The sequence below is a fragment of the Anas platyrhynchos genome, chromosome 4 (genome assembly GCF_047663525.1).
Source record: "Anas platyrhynchos isolate ZD024472 breed Pekin duck chromosome 4, IASCAAS_PekinDuck_T2T, whole genome shotgun sequence".
Classification (NCBI taxonomy): domain Eukaryota; kingdom Metazoa; phylum Chordata; class Aves; order Anseriformes; family Anatidae; genus Anas; species Anas platyrhynchos.
In genome coordinates this window covers 60,738,641-60,754,393 of record NC_092590.1, presented here as the reverse complement: position 1 = coordinate 60,754,393, position 15,753 = coordinate 60,738,641, and the positions used below count along the sequence as shown (strand labels likewise).

At 42.5% G+C, this 15,753-nt stretch overlaps 2 protein-coding genes across 5 annotated transcripts in view; one reads left to right on the top strand and one right to left on the bottom strand.

Annotated features, from left to right (window-relative positions):
* Positions 1-2,076, bottom strand: part of SEL1L3 (SEL1L family member 3) — a 38,512-nt gene extending 36,436 nt beyond the window's left edge. The window contains exon 1 of one of the 2 annotated variants that reach the window (XM_027457292.3): positions 1,746-2,076. In XM_027457292.3, coding sequence (XP_027313093.3) covers positions 1,746-1,805 — 60 coding nt within the window. In that variant the 5' untranslated portion in view covers positions 1,806-2,076. The remainder of the gene's footprint in view (positions 1-1,745) is intronic. The other variant, XM_027457291.3, reaches the window with a different exon arrangement.
* SMIM20 (small integral membrane protein 20) lies at positions 2,016-6,970 on the top strand. Of its 3 annotated transcripts, XM_072037729.1 has the most exons (4): positions 2,121-2,261; positions 4,022-4,067; positions 5,086-5,192; positions 5,838-6,420. In XM_072037729.1, the coding sequence occupies exons 1-4, from the start codon at positions 2,253-2,255 to the stop codon at positions 5,946-5,948; spliced, it is 273 nt and encodes a 90-aa protein (XP_071893830.1). In that variant the 5' UTR covers positions 2,121-2,252; the 3' UTR covers positions 5,949-6,420. The 3 variants fall into 3 exon arrangements, with proteins under 3 accessions (XP_005019324.3, XP_071893829.1, XP_071893830.1); XM_005019267.5 differs by lacking the exons at positions 4,022-4,067; positions 5,838-6,420 and adding an exon at positions 6,427-6,970 and having other exon boundaries at positions 2,016-2,261; positions 5,086-5,142; XM_072037728.1 differs by lacking the exon at positions 4,022-4,067 and having other exon boundaries at positions 2,016-2,261; positions 5,838-6,408.
* The last annotated feature ends 8,783 nt before the right edge of the window (positions 6,971-15,753 follow it).

The following is a 15,753-nucleotide window of genomic DNA, read 5'->3' as shown; positions in this document are numbered from 1 at the left end:
GTATGATTTATTATGATCTTCCTTATGGCACGGTCCCCAGATTATAGAAGTCATGTCATTTAGTTATCAGAAAACATTGAAGTCTACCAGGTAGACGCTACAAATCATCGTGTTACCACTGCATACACTTATTTAAAGTTAAAAATCATCCAGGCAGCTCTCAGTTTTCCCAGGGGTTCCTCCAACACAGAGATATGGGAGTTGGCTCCCAGCAAAGACAGCTTGGGTCTGGCAGGGTTCATTAGCAAAGACGCAGCAGGATGTGAAATGTGGCCATCCGGCTTCCAGCGAAAGGCTGACTCTGGCAGAAATTACGCTGGTGTTTTGTTTTTTTTCTCCCCCCCGTGGTGAGGATATCCCAAGGCAGTAAGCACGGCAACTCAAAGCCAGCTCCTTGTAGTACAGACTGCTCCTGGAGCACCTAAGCATGACGAAGCGTGACCACTGATGCATAAGGTCAGCTTCAGCTGCGCTGCCCTCAGTGCCCGCTCTGCAAAATGGCTTGCACAGGCTTCCTAAAGAACCTTTCCTTTGTATTCTGTGGTGCCTCAGGTATTGAGACACAAGCTGCAAAAATGCACGAAGCACAGTCTGGTGTGCTGTTGCACCACACCTAATAAATCCTCCAGGATGCCCATCCAGCAAGGAGCACAGTGCAAAGACCCCCGGAGTGATCCCACAGCGATGCAGCTGTGCCAGACCACGGACAGCAAACTTTTCTGGACAGTGGCTGAGTGTGTTCCCACCTGGTTACCCCTGTGCATTGCTCTCCAATGTGCTGGCAGCACGCCTATTAAACAAGTCTGTCTGTGAGGAACCCTAAACATCACTTCCTTCAGCATTACCCCAGACAACACAGGGTTAATTGCACGTAATCTTTGGCTACAGAGAGCTAGGATGAAAGGATTACACAATGAGTGCGATTATGAGATTTAAAAGTAAAATTTTCCCAGTGTAGTAAACAGGCCAGCTATGGTAGATTAAAAATGGTATCATGAGACAGGCAGGGCTCAGTAAGACATGCACAGAGGCTTCATTGTGTGGGGCAACTTGATCGTAAAAGCTGTCCAAGTTTTCTTCTTGGATTTTTTCTTAAACCTGCTGAACCTGAGGGAGCGATCTAGCCCACGCCATCACACCAGTGCTGGAGTAAAATCGCTGTGGGAGAAAATCACTACGATTAGTAGGGAAGTGAGCATTTTCAGTGGTGAAATACTACAGAAACGGTGCCTTCACTGGCTGGAATACGATCTCAGCAGGTAAGAGCTCACCCCTGCAGAAATTCCACACAGCCCTTTGGGATCACACCGGGTCACACCATGCCTGAAGGTAACCCCAGTCCCTCACCTGCACACAGCCGCCACGTCGCGCTGCTTTGGGATGCCTGAAGAGCAGACCCGCCACAACAGGGTGCCGACCTGCTCCTATGGACCCCAATCTGTACGCACACGAAGGCTTGGGACAGGAGTTTGCATTTCGCAGCGGCAAAAAGGGGAAAGGAGCTCAGCTCAGCAGACACCTTTACAACCCGATTTGTTTCCAGCGGCTGATGCGCCCCGAGGCAGACCCCAGAGGCACCCCCCTCTTCCACCCCTCAGGGGTCCAGTTTAACGCGGTTCAAGCTAACATGGTCCAGTTTAAAGGGCTTCACCACACACAGCCCCGAGCCCCCCAACCCCCCGGGGCCGGTCCCTCAGCCCCGCCACCATTTCACGGCCGCCCGGGGCAGGCGCTCCGCCACTCACCGTGAGGAGGAGGAGGAGGAGGAGCGGGGGGACGCGGCGGGGCAGCCCGGCGGGCTCCATGCTGCCGCGGCGCCTCAGCAGCAGCAGCAGCAGGAGGAGGACGAGGAGGCGCCCATCGGCGTGGCGGCGCTGCCCGCTGCCCGGCCGGCAGGGCTGCGGCGGATCCGGCTTCCCGGAGGAGGAGGAGCCGGCGGCCGGGCAGGGCAGCGGCTCGCCCCGAGCAGCAGCAGCCGCCGCCCTCGCGTCCCCTCCGGCCAGCGGGGAGCCCGCCGTGCCCCGTCCACCCGTGCCGCACCGGGAGGCGAGGAGCACGGCGGCGGGCGGCCGCCATCAGCCCCGGAACCGGCAGCGGCGGAGCCTCGGTGCAGGAGGAGGAGGAGGAGGAAGAGGAGGGGGCCGCCGCCATCATGGCGGGGCTGAGCCGCACGCTGGGCATCTTCGGCGGCTTCGTGGCCGTGGTGGGGGCTGCCCTGTACCCCATCTACTTCAGGCCGCTGCTGCTGCCGGATGAGTACAGTGAGTGCCGGGGGGCCGCAGGGAGCCGGGGGGAGCCGTGTCCCCATGTCCCCACGTCCCCACAGGTCGCACGGCGCTGCCACGCGGGGCTCCTGCCGTCTGCCCGCCGCCCGGCGAGGCAGCTGGAGGGGGTTTCTAGGAAAAACGACAAAAAACAGGGCGGCAAACTCATTGATCTTCTCCGAGGGACTTTGGCCTCGCGTTGGGAGTGAAGTGAAATGTAGCTGGAAAGCAGCGGGGATTATTTAGGGAGGCGATGTTTGTGAAGCTGGACACTGACCCCAAGGACAGGTGTTCTCCCCTGTGTGCCCGTTTAAAAACCCTACTCTTTTTCGCTTAGCTTACTCCTTTTTACACGTGGTGTGGTCTCCAAAATTATGATGTGTGATCCTTCCTTAAAGAAGGGAGAGAGCCAGTGGATACTTCATCACCTGTGCTTGTGAGTTACATGAGCAAATGTTCCCTGTCAGGAATTTTTTTAAGTCTCCATTTAACACATAAAATGGGCAGTGTACGGTTAGTAAGTACTTACACTTGCTATTTAGTGCCTGATTTTAGACTTTATTTATTACATTCTGCTCAAGCTCTCCTTTGGCTGCACCCGTAGTAACTTCCCTTCCACCTCAGGATATTCCCTGTGCTCTTTTTGATGCTCACCAGTTGCATGAGAGCAGCACAAACATTCACCTAACTCTTAGAGGAGAACATGGGATTTCATGGTTGTGGTGGGAAAATACCAGTGTTAGTGTTTGGGCTGCAGAGGATTTAATTTTCTGAGTACAATCTAGTAAGCTGTATAGCAACAAAACTTACAGAAGCCTAACACAGCCCCCAGTTAACTTGAGCTGTGGGTGAATACTCGTTATCTCTGTGTATTGAGAAGCTGGGTCTGCAGTCGGACATGTGGGTTTGCAGCCCATAGTAATCCTGCAAGAGGCAAGAATGAATTGTAGTTCGTGAGTGCCATTCAACTTTGCAAACATAAAATGCCATAATTTCCTTCTTCCATCTTGGGTTTTTTGTGTGTCACCTGAATTCTGCACAAGTGAGGCACGGTATGCTCAGGAGCAAGTCTTTTCCACGTGATACTCACACATCTTCAAAGGCAATTCCTAGCGGTTTAACAAATAAAGTGGAGGATATTTGGGAAAACAGCATGTAATCAAATTGCTAATTTGTACCATAAATTGTTCACACAGGGGTTTCTGACTTAATTTCATATAGAAGTGCTATCATTTTATAGCTTTTTAGTACCTCAGCTTGTAGCTTCGATGTTCCTGATATTTTCATGTCTGGGACTAGTTTTAAAATAGACTGTTCCTCATAATAAACACATAATTTAGGCAGCATTGAAACCTTGAGATCCTTCCACCTCTTCCATTTAGATTAATTAATGCAGCTGGTTGACAGAATCTATTTGGGTTGAGGCCAGATGGGAATAAGGCATTTTCACAGTAGAATCCATGATTTTACTGAATTGTGAGGCTCTGCTGTACCATCCTGTGAGGTTGTTGTCCTACCACTGAGACTGGCTTTTTCTCATTTTTCTTTCTTTGTTTTACCCATTTTCCAAGTTGCTCCCAGGCCCCATCCTAGTCTCCCAATTGGCCAGTCTGGTCTCCGTGTTTCTCATCTGTTACAGTCTGTGTCAGTTTCTTTGCCTGACCAGCCAACAGCTCTTTCTGTTCACCCCAATTGTGTTTCAGACAGACCTCTCAAATTGATTCCTATTTTGATCTCTGCCTCTCCTCTCATTTTAGCATCCATCTCATACTTTTTGGCTGTCCTTCTCCTCCATGTCTAGGAGTAAGTCTGATTCCTTGCCCTAACCGGTTCTGTTTTCTCTGAGTTTTACACCCTATTGTTTGAAAATGGATTGAGCTTTTGTATACTAAAGAGTATGGAACAGCAATTCTTATTCTCCATGGACAGAACTGAGTGCCTGTCCCCTTGCAACTAGGATCAGTGATACTCCTGCTAGTGCCTTAGGCATGTACCTAGACAGCCTGATCACTTGCAGTGCTTGTGCATTCTCAGTGTGATAGGATGTGGAAAAATTCTAGTTTTAAGGTGGGCATAGTTCAGAGTTTCCCCTGGGACAGTGCACACAACAATTTTTTTAGAGGCTTAAAAAGTTCAGTGGGATTGACAAAAGGCTAATAATCCAGACAAGCTTTGACTTCCTGCTTCAAAGCACTACAGTAGTAAAGCCCTTGACTGGAAAGGGGGGAAAAAAGGGGAGGGAAATAGGGAAAATGATATAGTTTTGCCCGTTTCTCTTTCTGGAAGTGTTTAGATTTAAAAAAACAAACAAAAACACTGAGACAGGTCCACTCTATGGAAAATATACCCCATACTCAGTTTCATGAAGTTTGCCAGCAGTAATTTTATAGATGCTGCCGTGAAAACTGTGTGTGATGAGACAAAAGATTTTTCAGGACCTGAAGATGGGGATCACTGATTCTGGAAGTAATAAATCTTTTGAGGAGTTTTACATTGAGCATGTGAGGGGTAGCTCCTAAAAGTACTGGTCATTGCTTAAGTTATGGCATGACAACAGGTATTGCAGCATTTTTTAAAAAAGTAGTCATTACTTCAAGATGACTATCTTACAATTTGTTTGCAATCTCTCAGAGCAGACTAGCTATTAGTTTCTCTGCTACGTGTGAAGGCTCCATTTGTGTTGCATGCACAGATAACTCACCAGAATTTTACTGTGTAGGATTCAGAATGAATGTAATTTTCAGTGTTGTTTTATTAGGAATAGGCAAGGTGTGTGGTATTTTCTTTTTATAAGTAGTGTTCTTTCTGTTTTGTTTTCCAGAGAAAGAACAGTCAATAAACCGAGCTGGTATTGTTCAAGAGGATATTCAGCCTCCAGGTATACTCGATTCACGTGTCTCCATTGATCGCTTTAAAGGTCTTCCTGAAGTAAGACCCGAATATTTCTATAGATTTAAACAATACAGTGAAGATTACATTGAAAGAGCACATGTATAACAAACTTACCATGAAAGTGTTGAGAAAACTTACAAATTATGTATTTACTAGACCTGTTTTCAGTTGATCTAACTGGCCAAGTGAAGTTTTAGTTATTCGGTAATCTTCAGTCTTAAACAGTTTCCACACAAGAAAACCTGCTCAGAGTAAAGGAACCATGAATGGTCCAGGCCGTAGCTGTAGAAAATACCCTGTTGTACCCTTGTTTTGTTGAGTACTGCCTTACAACTCAGCTTAACCACAATCTATGAAGAATTTATCAGTACCTTCCAGCCTCGTGGGAGGAGGGTTAAGGTAGAAATCCACAGCACAAATGGAAGTTTTGAATGCAACAATAATAGCTTTTTGTTACCTGCTATTCCCCCGTGCTTTTCTACCTCTTGTTGGTAGAAAAGCAGGGGGGAACAAACCTGTAGTATATCAGACCATCCCTGATAGTTTGTTGTCTCTTAGGTAACAGAGTTGGCAATTCACTGTGCAAGGTTGGCATTTCTTGTTTAAAGATACAAGAATGCTTGTCTTGATGAAACAGTTTGTATTCGAATATGTTAAAGGGTAACTTATTCCTATTTTTAGAAAAGCCTGACAGCAGCAGCAGGGGAAAATCCAATAGGATTAATGCCATGTCCTAACTACGCACATCAGTTAATTCGTCAGTGCAGGACTTGCTTTCCAAGAAGGTGGTGAAATGTTGAAGAAGAGCAGGAAATCATTATGAAATAGGAGTCTGTTAAATCTGCCTATTTATTAAATAGTAAAGAAGATTGGACTGTCTCATTTATCCACGATGCAGGTACTTGATGACTAATCATCCTTAGTATAACTTTTTAATTCAAATTTAGCTGCCAATAAGAATTTACGAAACCCACTAATTGAAAGCAAAATCCAGCCAAGGTGCCGTTCTAGTGTTTTTTTTTTTTTTTTTTCCAACAATATTGGAACACCTTACACGTGGGTGTAATAGATTTTCCATTATCTGAAGCTTAAAGTCAAGATGAAGTTGACTTTCTAAATATTTTTGCAGTCTTAAGCAGGGCTGAGAGCTCAGTGCAGAAAACGTTAGATTCTTTCAATTTTTGTCCACAAGGCTGGAGTAGAAGACAAGTTTGTTTTTTTCCGCAACACTACTTATGAACTGCTGGTCATTTTTGTATTTGGTTTATAGGGTTAAAAGTGTGGTCTGATCCCTTTGGAAGAAAGTAATGTGGCTGGCTGGGTGCATTGCAAGGCAGAACTGAAGATGGACTCTTCAGCTGTTTCTTCTTACACTGAAGTGTGCCTGTGGGTGTCGCTGGAGAAGAATTCTGAATATGCTGTGTGGGCGCATGAGGAGCAACAAACGCTACTGGCTGGAATGCCAAGAGGAAAAAAAAAATGCTAGTTTTGACAAAAGGTGCTTTGGTAACAATGCACAGATTGTTAGAGCGCTGAAGGATTAAGTTTAGAAGTGAAATATTTATTTCCTTGAGAAAAGGGAAGAAGAATTATTTTTTGTGGTTAATCTGTAAACACTTCTAGAAAAAATTATGAATAGGCTAAATCATGCAGACCACTACAGTTTCCTCCCTAGTTTGAAAATTACTTTTTGTGGTTTTATGAAAACATGACAGAAGTTTATACCGAGAGAGACCACTGCAGATTTGTGCTCTCTTATGCAAAATATAACATGGTGAGTGTGAATTTGTACATTAAAATTTCTTCTTTTCAAACCTATGTGTATTTTTATTTCATTTATTTTGCGAGTAGTGCCAGCCATTCTCTCATTTCTCCCTTCCAAATAGGAAGGGGGAAAAATAGGATAAAGAAGCTCATGGGTCTAGATAAAAACAGGGAAAATTAATGTAATTATTGCCATTATAATAGATTTGGATAGTGAGAAGTGAACAACAACAACAACAAAAAACACATTCCAACATTCCCCTCTCCCCTCCTTTTTCCAGGGTTAATTTCATTCCTTACTCATCTGCCCCAGCCCCCTAGCAGCACGTGGGGAGTGGGGTTATAGAGAGTTCGTAGCAGTTCCTCTGCTGCTCCTTCCTCCTCACACTTCTTCCCTTCTCCAACGTGGTCTCTCCACAGGCTGCAGCTCCTCTCAGGAGAACCTGATCCAGTGTGGGTTCTTCATGAGCTGCAGTTCCTTAAGGAAATAATCCAGGTGCTGTGATGTCTTCCATGGGTTGCAGTGTCAATATCTGCTCTGCAATGGTCCTCTCCACAGACTACTCCAGTGCCTGAAGTGCTTCCTTGCCCTCATTCTTTTCTGATCATTCATGTTACTATTTCTCACTTCTTTTTTCTTACTCTGCTTGTCTGCTGTTTTACCTTAAATACGTTTTCATAAAGGTGTCAACCACTTGGCTGCTGGGCTGCGCTTTTAGAAAGCACTTTTATGGTAAGCATACTGATCATCAGAACAGCCTAGTAAAGAATTGCCCCTGCTAAAGATCTTTACCCTAATTGGGTGCTTCTCTTAACAATAGGTTCTGAATAAATGATGTTTTCAGATTTCAGAAGAAAGAAGCACTCTATAACCTACAGTTTTTACGGTTTGTATCCTAACAAATATTGTTGTTGAGTATAGGTGTAGCACATATGCTTATCTTGAATATGCTGTCTTCTTTCCTTGGATTATTCTTAGTATCTGATTGTGGGACAAACATTTTGACCACTGCAAAATCATGTACACTATGTAGAATGTATTTGCAATGAGTGTTATTTATAAAGTCGAGGTGTTAATTTGCTATTTTTACAGATATCATTTGGCTTTATTAATGACAGATAAAATACTTGACTTTTATGATGTTCTCTTCCAAAACACCATTCTGTTACTTGCTATTCCTTTTCTACCTTTTGTTGTAATTCCCTTCCCATTCAAACATGTACTTCTTCTCCTGACATATTTTTTTTAAGAATCTCCTATTATCCCAGTAAGTGTTACATTTTTTAATTTAATTTTACTTTTTATTTTTTAGCTTGCTTGCTGGGAAAGTGTGAGCACACTTGATTCTTGTGAGTTCTCAGGTGCTCTCACAGGGTAGATGATGGCTGAAGCCAGAGTTCATCCAACTTCAGGGTTGTTGACAGAAGTTTCCCTACATGGCATAGCACAACTCTGTCACAAAGCTAATTCAGTCTTTGCTAGGAAAAGAAGAATCAAACTGAAGAGCGAAGAGGTTTCTATCACTTAAACATTTCTCCAATGAGAGCATGAAAATGAGGGAGCCTTGCTTTCTTGAGCAAAACTAAATGGTGATGAACCAGAAAGTTGCAGCAAAGTTGTTTCTTCTAAAATACCTTTCCAATGGAAATAAAGCATTGCTTAAGTACAAATAATCTATAACTGCCTAGTTAGAAAAAAAGGAGTTCTAGCAGAAACTGGAAATTGTTCAATATTGTTCAATAATGCTGCTTAGTGACACACAGCATACATCATGCTAATGCGGAACAGTTATTAAACTGCTCCTTCAGGATAAATGATGTGATAGAGGATATTAAATTATTTAATTTGGAGTTAGGAGATAAGACAACCTCTGCTACTCTTCCATGTTGTGAACTTGAACAATTTGCTGAGTCCGGATCTTTCCTAGACAAATATTAGATGGTTTCAGAACAGTGTCTGTGTGTTAACAGGTTCTGAGCCTTTTTGCCTTCATTTCACTTAAATGTTACAAAACACTTGAGTACGTGAACTGAATTATTTAGAATTTATAAAATCCAACATGTCTGTTGGTCATGATCTCTAGTTCGTTCTGGGGCCAAAATGAGATGACAACACATGCAAATAAGCTTGGTAAGATTTGTACTTTTTTTATATTGGATTTGCAGCAGTGCATATTTGTTGCATACTACCAAAGTGCACTGAAACTCTGAAAATGTTATATGTTTTAATGATTGTAACTCTTCATTTGCCCTCTTCAACCTGATAAAATGGGTAATTTGCCCTGTCTTTAAAGTGTTAGAATACTGAATGCCTTTTTCAAAGTATTTTTTATTTTATCTGGATAAAACTAATTACTCTTCTTGCAAACCAATACAAAACAAAACTATTAAGTCAACAAGGAACATACGGCAATAATTCGCAGTTTACACTGAAATTTTATACTATTGCTCTGGCAGTTGCCAGTTGCCTGGAGACTTGCCCAAGACTCCTGTGGGAAGTCCTGATCCTGCAGTTGGCTTTCTGGGCGTGGTGACAATGCTTTGCCCTGCTCCTGGCCACTGTACACAACCCTTCCCATCTCCTAACTGCTCAGCTGCAGGTGAAGTTGGATAGATAGCAAGTTGTGCTCCCTAAAAGTGTTTCCTTATCTTGCTCTGAAGTTAGGAGGTTTTACTACTTTTGTAGCCTGCAGCAACTACTGGTTTTCAGCACAAATACGCAAAGCTGTTAGATGTTTATAACAATTCATTATTTTATATAATCGCTAGCACTTGGAAAATCTGTGTCTAATCTGCCCTTCAGAGAGGAATCCATTGTATGGTTTTAGTCTACCTGTTCTGATTGTTGGGATAGAAGGTTTGGGACAAAACATTTGATTAAAAAAAAAAGTTTTCTATGAATGTTTTTTAAAGTTATTTATTCTGTAATATGAATACTTATTTATTCTAGTTGAAATATCAACAACAAATATAACTTCAGCCTTTGGTGGCCTTGGATTAAAGTTTGAAACACCGCTTTGACTTCCTAACAAAAGCAACTGGTTATACTAAATTTGGACCTGCAGTAAGCTGATAAATTTTGAAATTGTTAAAACTTGTGCTATGAAGAATAAGTTTGGCATTTTGGTCTAAATGCAACATGGCTCTGAAATACTGTAGATGCAAATAAACCTTCAAATGCAAACACGACAGGAGGAGGAAGTATGGCAAAGGATACTGGCAAGAAAAAGAAAAGAGGAATTTTAAATATTTGCTGAAGACTGCACTTGATTTATTGAAGTAGTTCTCACTGGTAAGGTGAGAAGGGATTTTTTTTTCTTTTAAACTTAAACGCATTTAATAGCATCAACTGATCTGCAAAGTTTACTGTATATGTGCTTGCCCACAAAGAAAAAAAAAGAAACCTGTCCAGAAAAAAAAAGCAGTTTTTATGATTTTCAGTTTTCCACACCAAAATAAATCTACTTAACCTTCTTGCAGTCTAGCAATAATTAACTACTCATTTTCTCAGAAATGTGTACACTCCTACTGACCTTCTTCATGTTAACATGCAGACACAGCAGTAAATGAAAAGCTGCATTGACTTTTTCTGTGGTGCCACACGGCCCAGATAGAATGTTTGCTAGTGGAAGGAAATTATTTTCCAGCTTCTGAGAAAGTGCTGCGAAACATAGTTTTTATGTGGACAATGCATGACTAGAGGGCAAAAAACAAAGTGCAGGGTACAGCATATTAAAGCTTTCTTTTTCGCATAATAGCTTTGCCAGAAAAATGGTACAGTGTTTAAGACACTGTCTTGGAAATTAGGAGTGTGGTGGTCAATTCCCTGTTCCACCACATTTTTTTTTTTCTGCCAGCAGGTAAGTAACACAGCCTGTCAGCTTCAGTTCTGTCTGTAAAATAAGAGGAATACTCCTCTTCCTTGCAAGGCAGGATGAAGATAAATACAGGGGTTGTTTGTTTTGATATTCTGGAAGCTCACCTGTTTTTCACAATATTGACAGTTTGTTACAAGATCTCCAAATCTGAGTATAAACTTCTACGTGCATGTTGAAGTGCTATCCAATATGTATGTTGCTGCAGTTACACAAAAAGCACAACACTGGTCAGGTTTTGTTACTGACCCAGGTGTCTGCTTAAGCAATTTTCAAGTTTTTTGACTTGTTACTTCCCTTGTCTTCTGAACCTGTGGGTCCTATCTTCTCACCTCGCTAAAAGTCTTTCAGAAGGTTGCAAATACTGAGCAGGGAAAGTCAAGTGGCAATTAAGGGAGGTGAGGAAGAACTGGAAATGCTGCAGGAGAACAATGGTCTGTAGCCCTGGAGGAACACCTTGGAGGTAGGGTGGTGGGCATGAAGAGAAGCCAGGGCTTACTGGTCAGCTGAATGGACAGGAGCATGAGGGACACAGGACATAAATCCATGGGAAAGCAGCCTTCATTAGCTCTCCTGCTCACAAAGTGGGATACCCCTTTCTCTCCTCTATGTTTACACCCCAGCAGATCAGAGGCAAACGTTTCTAAAGAAAGTTCCTAGGCAAGACTGAAGTTATCATTAGAGGAGAGCACCTAAGGAGATTTAATATAACTATCCTTCACTCTAGCCTACCTTGAGAAGTCAGAAATCATAGAATAATTCAGGTTGGAAGGGGCCTCATGTTGAAAAATGTATTTTAGGCCCCAGTTCACAGGGAAAGGTGCCTCATCACTGTCAACTTTATCCTGTAATTCAGTACAGTGAATATCAGCAATACCAATCAGGGTAGAGGAGAAAGATACTCCCATTGCTTCAGCAGAAATTCCTGTAGGAGGAGTCCTTCTTCTCAGCCACCCATTCACTCCCAGAACTGGGTGGCTCAGGCACAGTTTAGGAATGTATTTATTCCTTCACCCTGGAAGAAGAGAAACCACTGTGGATAATCAACCAGTTCCTTGGTTGATTATCTGTGACTTCTGGTGTGCCAGTGATTGTAGCAGGCCAGCTCTAGATCCAGATCTCCTCCCCACCTACAGATAAGAGGAAAGTTCATACAAGAGCTCTAACTTGTGCCATTACTGACTGAGCAGCACCACTAGGAGTCTTCTGAAACCTGGAAAGGAGGTAATCTCAGTAACAGAATCTTCATTATCTGCTTGCAGCTTCCTCTGAAATAAGCTCTCCATTCCCTTGGTACTTCCTGTAGTCATCCTGTTGAGTGGCTAGCACAGAGTTTCTCATGGTTCTGTCAAAAATCCCATTATAAAATCCTCACATTAAGAACTTGGTTCTTGTTACTTTCCCCTGCATTTTCTGTGTGTTTTTAATATGGGTTATGTGATTATGTGGCCTCTGCTACCTACTGCCTGCCTACCAATCTGCCTGTGGATCAAAGCAATGATGCCAGCAGTACCAGTAGCTTAAAGAGCCTCTTAGGAGCTGGAGAGGCATTCCCATACATTTAGTCTGGCAATCCTACTAACCTGCCACAGACTTCCTCCTAGTTTTCAGCTGACAAGCTTTTGGTTTGTAGCAAAAACTCTTGTTATTGTTCCCCATTGCACTAGTGCAGTTAATTTTGGTCCCATAGCTATAATTCCAGCTATTTTCAAGTCTTTTGTACTGATATTGCCTCCCAAGTCATTTAATCAGAACATTTCATTAGTATACTGCTACTTTTTTGTGCCAAACAACTAAATTTGTCCCAGGATAGTTCTTTGAGGAATGCAACTATTAAAATCCCTCCAGGCCAATGACTTCCCTTTTGTCATTTCCGCTTTAGTTCCATACCTGGCGTGCGAGTCTTGTAACTACTAATTGCTTCCCACGTGACATTATTTAAATGCTTTGCTAAAGTCCAGATGGAATAAATTCCCTGAATTTCAGACATGTTAACAAGCTGGTTACCTGATTAAGTAGCAAGATTGATATTCTGACATGCTCTGCTATTGACATTTTTATTTGTATCCCCATTTTTCATTACGAGTTTGCCATGATCCTTGCCGTGAGAGTTTGCCATGATCCTTGTGTGTTTTTTTCTGGCAATAATGACAGCTAGGCAGAAGTTTTCCAAAAGAAGTCACAGAAGAACCCAGACACCATCATACTCTTTTTGTCTGCATGCACCATAATGCATATGAAATGAAAGACTGGCACTGTCAGAACTAAATAAACACTGTGAGAGGGTTCTGCCTTTCCAGCCTAAGGAGAGACGTTTGCTGGTATTGGTTATTTTCAAAAGCTCAAAATTTTACATTTTTCCTGTCTCTCTGCCATTGATCATTGGTTCATAAGAACTAGGCCTGACTAATAGAAAGTTGCTGTAAATTTTGTTCAAGAACACAAGGCTAGTTTTATTTAGACACAAAAACTTTCTCTCATCAAACTCTCAGAAGAGGAAGGGCAGTTAGCAAATCTTATTGACAAAGTGTGATTATTTCAGTTGTCATCTCTGCATTCATTAGCAAGATTATTCAGGGTGATGCAAATTAATTTACATCTGGTTCTGTTTTCCACAGGTCAATGGGTGCGTATCGCTTAGTAAGGCTCTTGACAAGGCAGGCATGACATCCAGATAATGACTGCCTTGAAGAAAATAGGAACTTTCTCTTGGCTTCAATCCTTTGGATTCACAGGAAAGGTACAAATTAAGGCAAAAATGTAATATTTCAGTTGTGCCAATGGTTTTAATGGAAAGACACTGATATGACACTATGATTCATTTGTGAACTGTCACATCCTTTGGGACCTACCTGGAATATGATGTGTGTAGTATGCTCTATTGGATCCTAGAAATTTTGAAGATGCCTCACTCCATCCAATTTTATGCAATATTTACAGCAAGTCAGTACACCCCACCCTTTTCCAGGAGTCTTCTCACAGTAATGTGTTCTATCTAAAGTTCTGTTTAACTCTAAGTCTTAGAAGAGCGGAAAGTATTTCAATCCTTTTACTTTCTGCCTTCCAAGGAAAAATGTTTGCATACTACTCTCTGTTGAGACAAACATAAAATCTTCAAGACCAGGATCAATTTCCAGACTCTAATCATTATATAGGGAGATTTCTAATCTTCTAGACCATTTTTCCTAAGTTGACAGGCAGACAACTCCAATTCTAGAGTGGTCTTGCTGTGTGTTCTGCCGGTAGTGCAGAAATATTTAGTCAGACAGTTTCATTCTGAAGAAGCATTCCATAGGATTTAGGATTAACTTGCTTAGTCAGCTGTCTCTTGTGGGATATAAAGCAGGTATATATATATGTACAGCAGGTATAAGGCTCCTTCCCACCTAATTCTTTCAGGATTAGGCAATTTTGTCTCCTCTGCAAGTTTTGAGATAACTCAAGAGAAACTAATGTATATTTATTGTAGAGGGACCCTTCTTTACTCATGGTCTATATCTGTCCTGGAATAGACCCTGAACTGGATTTTCATGTCTCAAGTACCTGCAAATATCTTCTGACAGTTTCAATAAAATGTTCTGAGTCCATAGTCTTCTTTGTGTATTAAACACCTTATGAAATGTTACCCCTATTGCATACAAGCACTATGGTAATATTTATGTCTTCTTTGCTGATACTACCTGAACGGAAACAGAAGTTGGACCCTTCAGTCTCATGTATTACTTAATGTGTTGACTTTTATTGGCTATTATTCATGTTACCATTAACTCAGAAATATGGCAGGGGAAACCCCTTAAAACTACCTGCATGTTTTAAGTATAGACGCTTTATGGTAAGCTTATATTTATAAGTATTTCTGAGTTAAATGCTAGCTCTTATGTTGAAAGTCTTCCTTGTAATTCTAATGGATATACCATTTTGGATATACCATTTTGTATCACCACTGAAAACAACACACTCTTTATAAAGTAATGAAGGAGGAGACATAACCAATTAAATCTGAAGAGTCTGGCTATCAGTAAATATATTTAGTTGCTCCACAGATGTGCTGGGTGGAATTTTTTTTGCAGAAGAGTTACGTGTAGGAAAGGACAGAAGACATTCCTTTGGCAGGAATATCCCTGCACCAAGCAAGATGAATGAGCAATGCCACAAGTCTGCTGTGAGTGCTGTTCAGTGTCTTTCCACTTTTTCTCATGCCATTGATCAAAAGAATCATCAAGAATTTTTATCAGGATGTTAACTCTAGTTGAATGCCTCAATCCAAGATCTGAGGTAAAAGCAGTCTTTCAGTTCACTCAGTTTTAATTGTTCCTTCATAAATGCGCCATCTCAAAAACAGTGATATCACAAAATCAAAGAATCATAGAATATGATTCTGATCCTGAGTTAGAAGGGACCCACAAAGATAACTGAGTCCAACTACTGGACTCCACACAGCACCACCCAAAAATCAGACCACATGTCTGAGAGCGTTGTCCAAATGCTTCTTGAACTTTGGCAGGCTCCACCCTCTGGGTGAAGAACCTTTCCCTAACCCCCAGCTTGACCCTGCCCTGTCCCAGCTCCATGCCGTTCCCTCGGGTCCTGTCACTGTCCCCAGAGAGCAGAACTCAGTGCCTGCCCCTTGGCTCCCCTCATGAGGGAGCTGCAGGCCGCCATGAGGCCTCCCCTCAGCCTGCTCTGCTCTGGGCTGGACAAACCAAGGGATCTCAGCTGTTGCTCGTACACCTTGCCCTCTAGGCCCTTCACCATCTTTGTAGCCCTACTTTGGACACTCTTCAATGGTTTTATGCCCTTCTTATACTGTGGTGACCCAAACTGCATACAGTGCTCGAGTTGAGGCTGCACCAGCACAGAGCAGAGTGGGACAATCCCTTCCCTCTACCAGCTAGCAATGCCATGCCTGATGCACCCCAGGGTACTGCTGGCCCTTCTGGCTGCCAGGGCACATTGCT

Coding starts and splice junctions, on each gene's coding strand:
- SMIM20 (XM_072037728.1), top strand. CDS start 2,153: ATGGCGGGGCTGAGCCGCACGCTGGGCATCTTCGGCGGCTTCGTGGCC. Junction 2,262..5,085: donor GCTGCTGCCGGATGAGTACA/GTGAGTGCCGGG, acceptor TTTGTTTTCCAG/AGAAAGAACAGTCAATAAAC. Junction 5,193..5,837: donor GCTTTAAAGGTCTTCCTGAA/GTAAGACCCGAA, acceptor TCCTATTTTTAG/AAAAGCCTGACAGCAGCAGC.